Source organism: Cydia fagiglandana, chromosome 8 (genome assembly GCF_963556715.1).
Source record: "Cydia fagiglandana chromosome 8, ilCydFagi1.1, whole genome shotgun sequence".
In the NCBI taxonomy this organism is placed as follows: domain Eukaryota; kingdom Metazoa; phylum Arthropoda; class Insecta; order Lepidoptera; family Tortricidae; genus Cydia; species Cydia fagiglandana.
Window position 1 is genome coordinate 13,812,759 of NC_085939.1, and position 8,837 is coordinate 13,821,595.

At 37.3% G+C, this 8,837-nt stretch overlaps 1 protein-coding gene across 1 annotated transcript; it reads right to left on the reverse strand.

Moving 5' to 3' along the window:
* Positions 1-4,979: 4,979 nt before the first annotated feature.
* On the reverse strand, positions 4,980-7,477 carry LOC134667046 (esterase FE4-like). The gene is made up of 2 exons (XM_063524347.1): positions 7,275-7,477; positions 4,980-6,233 (listed from the first exon to the last, which is right to left on the reverse strand). Exons 1-2 carry the CDS (start codon positions 7,455-7,457, stop codon positions 4,980-4,982), a joined length of 1,437 nt encoding a protein of 478 aa, XP_063380417.1. The 5' UTR covers positions 7,458-7,477.
* Positions 7,478-8,837: the final 1,360 nt, after the last annotated feature.

Sequence of the window (8,837 nt, forward strand, 5' to 3'; positions counted from 1 at the left end):
GGGAAGTTGGAGCTTAAACACGACCCAACACTTTTCCTATTGGGAGTCGCGTTTTGGGAGTCGGGGTGGAAACTCCGGGCCTTCGGCCCTCCGCCAGGGTCAGCCTTTGGCCTCCCGGCCTGAAGCTCGCTCTTCGGGCTCGCTTAACCTACTTGTAAATTTGACTTTGCCCGTGTCCGCCGCTATTTTGGATTTTTCCAAAAAAATTTTTGGCATGGTAATTTTGGGCCCCCAGGCTCGCCGCATGCCAAATCTCAGCGCGCTCGGACCAACTTGAAAAAATTAAAAAAAGTCGGCCATTTTGAATTTTTTTAATGTAGTTTGTTTTGTCTCGGGGCCCTCTATGATATTTGGTCGAGCACCCCCCACCTATCACACATCGTTTAAAAGTTGCCATACAAACAAACAACAAGAATATTGACCAGGTTCGAATCCCGGTTATGTATGACAGATTAAAAAAAAAATTGAATGCCATTATTATTAAATCTAAAATCGAAGCCATGGTTCCTAAGAACAGATTTCGCTATCTCTTATAGTTTCTGACTTCTCCATACTGACCCATTTGGATTGATCACCCTGTATATATAATAAAGTAAACAAAGATTGCGATATTAAAAACTGTACTGCTAGCAAAGCTAAAATAATAGTAACTTCTTGGATAAAAAATCTTACTTATATTGAAACAGAACAACTAATGAAGACAAATGATTGGTAACTGGTAAAATCAATGGTCTAACCTCTCGGTAGGCTTTTAATAATGGAAATTTAACCGTCATTTTCGCGTCGTCATATAACACACACACACACACACTCACACCACAAACACGCTCACTTCACATTATTGCTGTCTACAATAGGTAATAGTATAAATTGATGTAAACTTTTTACTCTACCTAAATTGTGATTGTTCCTGTTAGATTAAGCCTGTTATTATAATTAAACATATTACTTAGTACTAGATATTTATTAGAAAACTAAAACTTCAGCGTAGGAAGTAACTCAATTTAGTATTGTTTTCAATCTGACTCCACAAGACAGGCGTAGCCTAGTGGGGCAGTCATAGGTTAAGAATATCTTGTAAACTTTTTGGCAAATAAAACTTTTTTTTTTTTTTTTTAACGCTAAATACACCGCTGTCCATCACACTGGCCAGATTCACGCCACTACCTGCGATTGTGCGCTACGCGTCGGAGGTCGAGTTAGCACGCATCAGCCGACACTCCTCCCTATTACCGAACGACTTACCAATCGAATGCCCTGCACCACCATCATCTCTGCTACATCCAGCCCATAGACGCACAATCGAATACAAACACATTAACAATCAACAGGAACTAGATACTATAACAGAAAATCACCTAGCTCCAAACTCGTGGCACGTATACACAGACGGAAGCAAAGTCGACGGCAGGGTCGGGTCAGCCTTTGTTATAGAAAAACACAACCGTCCGCCAATTGTAAAGAAGCTGAAACTGCACGACTGCTGTTCGGTATTCCAGGCTGAATTACTGGCTATACAAGAGGGACTCCGACTTGCATTAGGTGACCAAGCTCGTCCACACAAAATTCTAGTGTTCTCAGACAGTAAATCGGGACTCACTGAAATCGCGAACCCAAACAGTTACAACCATCTAGCTAACGGTATGCAAATCCTGATTCACAAGCACAAGCAGACTACAAACGTGGAATTTTTCTGGACCAAGGCACACTGTGGTATACAAGGGAATGAGTTAGCAGATGCTGCAGCAAAAGCTGCCACTAAATTACACCGCGCCCCGGACTATATACGAATACCAATTAGTCACATCAAATATCTACTAAAATCCGAGCTTCAGAACCGCAGGAAAGATTACTATAACCACCCAAACAACTGCCTGTACACTAAAACCCTATTTCCCACCCACGATGATCTCATGCAGTACCTGGAAAAGACCAGACTTACCTTTGCCATAACCCAATTCTTAAGCAATCACGGCTACCACAAGACATATTTACACAGATTTAAGATAGTCACTGACAATAAATGTCCATGCGACCCAAATACAGACATACCACAGACACTCAACCACTTAATATATAACTGTCCAAGATTCTCTCCAAGACGCCACAACCTACTCATCACCTGTCAAAACCTTAACATCGACCCATATAATTTACAGGCCATACTTACAAAAGAATCTACCACAAAATGCTTCAACGATTTCATAGAATATATTGTTAACAATTTAAAATCTTTCAACGGCACTTAAAACGAAATCATTCATTTGTTCATTTGCTCATTTCTCAATCTCTTCCGTTTCAAATAACTTTACGCTACACACAAACACACACACACACATACTACACTTAACAATCACAAAACACAAACACCATATCCCGACTAGAACAATTACACACCCGGAAACAACGTGTATACCGATAGCGCCGCGTTTCCGGAACATATTCACACTATTATAAAAAAAAAAAAAAGAGGCGGTCAAAAGGAAGGGGTGGTATCTAATAAAAATAATATGGTGACGACACAGAACCATGTCAGTATTATTTTCAAATTTTTATTTAGTTAGTAAAAGGATTGGAGGCCTTTAAGAAAAGAGTGTGCTTCCATCTTAAATGCCGACGACGCACTAAAAAATCTCTGGTGTTGCGGGTGTCGAACGTATCACTACTTAAATCCCAACTAACAATTTGTACAAATAACCCCGCATAGCAAAGAATTCCTAAAAAAATCACTGAATAATTGTATTTTGCACCATCCCACTACTTAATCCGGAGTTAATAAGCGGTTAAACCGTTAGCCCAATGTCAAATTGTACTGGTAACCATGGTAACTACAGGTTTAACCGGTTAACGCCGGGTTAGTGAATGGTGCAAGTGGCCCTAAGTAGGTACTTATCAATAAAACCCTTCAAAAATTAAATGTATGCTTATCGTCAATGCAGGCAAGTAATTTAGACGTCTTTCAACAGAGGGATTTATTTTCATTATCCTCGTACAATATTGCCCGCCGCTGGTCCCAGAAAAATCCGGCCGCCATCCAGCGATTCATATTCATAATGCCGGGAAATAATTAGTTTTCATTATTCAGGTCCTGATCTCGGAAAGTGGAAACAAGTGACAGGGCTTTAGATGCTTGAATTATGTCTCCGGTAATAACCTCAGGCTAATTACGACCATGGTTTAAAACTTTAAATAACTTTGAGAAATACTTATAGAGGGTTCAAAAATATGGAATAGGTTTTCCCATTTCCTGTTTAAAAGGTTCATTTGCAGTACTCTTTTCAAAAAGCGTTATATGTATGAGTATAAAAATATTTAACAAACTTTCCACAGACCTTAAAAAATTGGTACTTATTGGCATTACCTTTCAAAAAAAGCCTGTTTGACTGGCTAATCAAACAGTGCTTTCATAGGCGTACCCAGCATTTTTTAAAGGGTGGGACAGAAGTATGGTTACGTGGCTTAATTGTTCCTAAAAAATTTTAGCTTCTCGTCAGACCACAGACCAGGGTGGGGCAAATTGCCCCACTTGCCCCACCGTGCGTACGCCTATGAGTGCTTTTATAGCACAAATGACTTTTTAGAGCTAGTACACGTTATTCATTATTATTGACTCTATCTAGCATAGTTTATTGTTAAAATTGTTATTGAAGTTTAAAAATTGTATTTAGTTCTAAGACAACTTACCAATATTGTACGCTTTTGTAAGGCAGGATATGGGGAACATAAATATTTTGTACCACCTTTGTAAACCTCACCCATAACCATACAATAAATATTTTTTGATTTTGATTTGATTTTGTACTATTACATGATTTCGCAACAGGTAACATCTACTACAACTACATCATATTGTTGAATAGCTAAAAGCTATTTCGATTTCGCTAAAGTTATTTGAATTAATAGTCGGTAAAGATATACTATATTATATTCACTGCATTTTTTGGAGGAATACATAAAACGCGAGTACTTAATTAAAATGTCTAAATCATAAACATTCTTGAAACTCGGTGATCAATATAGGCGAAATGAACATAAGAGTAGCTTTTTAATTTGCCAAGTTATTTATTGTCAAGGCTTGTTTAAGAATAACAGTCTAGTCATGGACCGCTTCCCTTCATCTATAACCTCCCACGCCGTTTGTTATAAAATAATAAGATATAATAATTAGAAGATTTCCATCATTCCTCATAGCCTGTTATTTATCAAGCTAGATTCGGCGGGATGAGCCCTCGATAAAAACTTGACACGCTATTTATCTTATGGCGTCATGACGTGACATTCTGAAATTCTAAAGACGCATCATCGTAGCATGACGTCTACTTTATTAATTGTCCCCAGACTCTTTTGAACACACTTAATACTTCACTTGTAACTAACTAAAGTGACAATGCAATAAAGTCTTGCAAGTCGATTCCTCATGGATCTCATCATCAGAATTGGATTTTGACAGGAATGGGATCCTATCAGTTTTGTTAAGAATAAATGGAGTTCTAGTAACAATCATTAAAAAAATACTAAATTGAAATTATCCTTCTTTCTTGGAAGTCGGTCAAAAACCATGAATAACCAATTGAACTATTTTCAACGTTTATACATGTCACTATATACAGTAGATAATTTAAGCCTAAATTTACTGAACGATTTACAGGTAGGTACGTAGGTAAGTTATTCTACTCCTTTCTCCAAATGCCCGTACGTCTTAAAGAACAGGTCCCAGAAGGCCATCCGGTCGTGAAAAGGTCTGCCTTTGAGTGCCAGATCTTCGCCAATCCAGAGACAGTTCCACTTGTCGGGTGTGGTCGGAGTCCACGAGACGGGAATCAGCTCCGTTGTCGACGGAGCGGGGTTTCTGAAGAAAAATGAGTACGTATTGGTAATCATAGAGTTAATACTTGTTTTATACTACTTTTATTTATGAATCACTCTGACGGTTGTCTTTTAGCCATCAGTGATATTAATATTAAACCAATATTATTTACCTACCCATACTTGACAAAGTTAGTCCACATCGTTGTCATTCTGTCTATAACAACCTGGTCTTCTGACGACGGCTCCTCGGTAAATAAAGAGGCATCGAACAAATATCCCAACTCATCGGCATGAGCGGCTCCCGAAGCGCTCACGTTGTCCCTATACTTCGCAAGATTTCTACCACCATCATAGTCAAATACATAAAAGTATATGTTTCTCGCTTCGTTCTGCCTGTACTTCCTCATAGCTCGCTGAATAGGATGAACATATGTAAAATCAGACATGAAATCTATCACTTCCCATTTGTCGTCATCTGTCATCACGTGATCACCCACGTAGAAGTTTCTCAAGTTTTGATGTACTAAATCCAAATCATCACCGAAATGAAATACATTGTTTAACGTGTCTCTAAATATAGTAAGCTCCTGAAAAAAATCTGATGTCTTGTCGGCATACGAGGCCAATAATTCTTTGTCGACTGATCCCAATAATACTGGGATATTTTTCACATTCGGCCGATCGGCGGTTGCTGGGTGCTGTGATATAAATCTTTCCAGACCTTCAAATTCTTCCTCTACGCACGCTCTAAAACCAATGTTAAGTTCCAGTGTTGCTTCTATTATTGAATTAGTGTCTTTAGTAGCTAGAAATGTTAAGGCGTCATTCAAATCGCTTGTTTTAAATTCAAAATATTCGGCTAGCTTTATAGGTGAGTCATTGTCTAATTCGATCATTCTTTCGGGGGTTAATGCTACACCACTCTGCAGTATAACCTTGTTGAACAATCTTTCTCCTGGATACAATAAATGGAAGTCCACAGATGCAGCGCCTGCGCTTTGTCCCCCTAGAGTTACTTGACCAGGATCCCCACCAAAGGCTTCAATGTTATCTTTAATCCATCTCAAAGCTTTCAGTTGATCTTTTAATCCCTGATTCCCTGGGATCTCCGGAGTACTCAAACACATGAAGCCATAAGGTCCTAATCTATAATTGATTGTTACCAACACGATATCGTGTTGCACGATGAACTTTGGTCCATAAGTTGCTCTGCCAAATGCGCCTCTTTGCAAAAAGCCTCCATGAATGTAGACCAAGACTGGGAGGAGGTTCAGAGACGTCGCAGAGGTGGGTGTGAAAACGTTGAGGTGGAGGCAGTCCAAAGTCCCAGTTATATTGTTAGTGTTGTAGTCTAGTTGAGGACAGAGTGCCGAGTCGTCGTATGCCTCAAAAATTTCATCAAATTCTGGATGAGGCAAGGAAGCCTGAAAATATTTTTTTTTCATTAAAACATAATCTGATGTGATAATAATATCAAATATTATCTGATGTTATTGAAATGCTATGTTTTGTAATATAAATATACGTAATGTGATAAGGTTATGTCATACTTCCAAACTATGTTGGTTTCGGTTTGTGCTTACCAAAGATTTTTATAAAGGTAATATTGACGGGCTTATTATAGAATTATACTCGTAATATTTAATACTGAACCTACTTAGGTACACTATTGCGGTTTCTATATTACAACTTAATATTTTTTCTAAATATGTATGTACCTGCATATTTTCTTTCTATTTTCTAGGCACTTAAATTTGGACCATAGTTGTGTGAGGTGTGAGGTTGAAATAATCATCGTTATTGGTGATAAACAATAATTAACAACATCATTAGGCTCATCTTTGGATTCTGTATGTTGTCTGGCTCTCTTGCTCCACGACCCCGAAATCACCCTGTATATAAGTGGCGTGTAATTTGTTAGCGTGATGGCGACTTTTGAACCGTAATTAATCTTTTTGATGCTTTATATCTTGTTTTGATATATTGCTTTGCTTGATTGTTATTGTGTAAATTATCCTAGCAAGGCGATTAGTGTGTTTTTTATCGTAGACCTGTCAATAAATATCAATACCGTAAACTAAGGTAATTACACCTTAATAATGATGATTATTTTCCAGATGACAAGTAGGAAAAAACATTTTTGCATACAATTTGGTGACCCTACTCAATGTGACGTCTTGTCGCTTTCCATACAGCGAATGTCAAAAGTCATAGGGTGACCATAATTACTTAGTATAACATTAATTTTACTTGAAAAATAAGAATAATTAAAGTACTTAATTATCTTTTAATTAAATACTACCATATGATAATGTAGATCATTTACAGAGTCAGAAAAAGTGGTTCTGGATCACGACCCAGAAATCATCCTTTTGTTAAAAAAATACTGTTATTAATCAATTTGCTCTGATTTGAATGTCGTCGATCGATATTTAAGTACCTCTTATAAAATCGAATCTACTTACCCCAAAAGGGTTTTCTTTGTCAACGATGGCATAAGGAATGCCCAAGAACATAGAATAGTCCCCATCTGGTGCTTTTAACCCCTTGATCAACCCCACATTCGTGTGTACTAGGGGGTCTACTCTCATATCACTATTAACATTTTTAAATAACAAAACTGCCAAAACTAATCTTAGATGCAACATTATCCTAAGAGTTCGTACATAAAACTGCATGGTCATCAAAATCAAGTTGTTTTTATTGACCTATCTTGGTTTTATCTTAAAATGATAACGAAGCGTGAAAGTCGATAAAAGATATATTATCACTTGTTATATCTTAAGTAGTTAATAAGTGATATGTAAAGACGGTTCCGTAGAAATTGTGGGACATTTCGACTAAAGTAGGCTCAATCGGCAATTCGGCATAAGGGACAAAACACGATTTTTCAGAGAACTAACGAAAATTGTAGATTGTGTCAGAAGGGAGCAAAATGACATATTAATTGTCCTTTGAATTCTGAGTATGCACCTGCAATAATATGTTACACAACGGACGCCGCAAAAATATCTAACACGATCTTATTTGTAGAGCCATAAGAGGACGTCACATTATTTGCGGTCTTCGAAGAGTAACATTTTATTGCAGGTGACTGTACTATATTAGAATTATTATGGATTGTGTATGCCAAAGGCCAAAGTAATTTGTCTTTCTGTTACATATCGTTTCTAGATCTATTAATTGACGTATCTTAAAGTTCGCATCGGGCCGTGAAGTTCCCGTATAACATCTTAAATTACCTACTCGCATTTGCGAACAATGTCCGCTCGCATAAAATTACTCGTAATTAAAGCAAATCCCGTACAACAATAAATTATAATTACGCCTAAATGAAACAGTAAATTTAAGACCTAATAAGAAGTAAACAAAAAGTGAAGTCCGTCATAAATTGTTAGGACAATAAGCTCGAGATCCCTCGTAATAGATCGCTGTTCGAGAAAGTTTTGCTTGTTTGAACACCTGGAGTTGGCCAATGCTTAAAGATCTTAGCCTCGTGGAGACAGGCTGCCATACAAGGGGCACTGGGTTTCTATAGGTCTACCTAATTATCTCAATTTGGAATAATTGGGTATTTGATATTTATTCAGGTATAATAGCGCCAATGCGCTGTAAAATTAAATAAAAATTACTATAGCAATAAAATAATATGATGAATATGATGATAATTAATTAAGCTAATTAATTACGTTGATTCACAAAAACGTAGAAAATCTTTATAAAGTTTATGATAAAAGTCGCAGTCAGGTGCAAAAACTAAGAAATTGTTGAGAAGTGTGAAGCGCAGTTCGTAGCTGTAACTCATGACCACAACACTGACCACAAAATCGTTATACCAACTGGTTCTGTTAAACGGTAGACCTATAAGTATTCATTTGCTAACTGGGAGCATTTCATTTGCAAAATTTCCCGTGTACCTGTTTATGTGGCAATTTACAAATTTAATTCGCACAACAATGTTATCGCAGAAATTAACAGCAGCAGCTTCTGACGCAAAAAAAGAATCTATATATGCAAGAATTATAAGT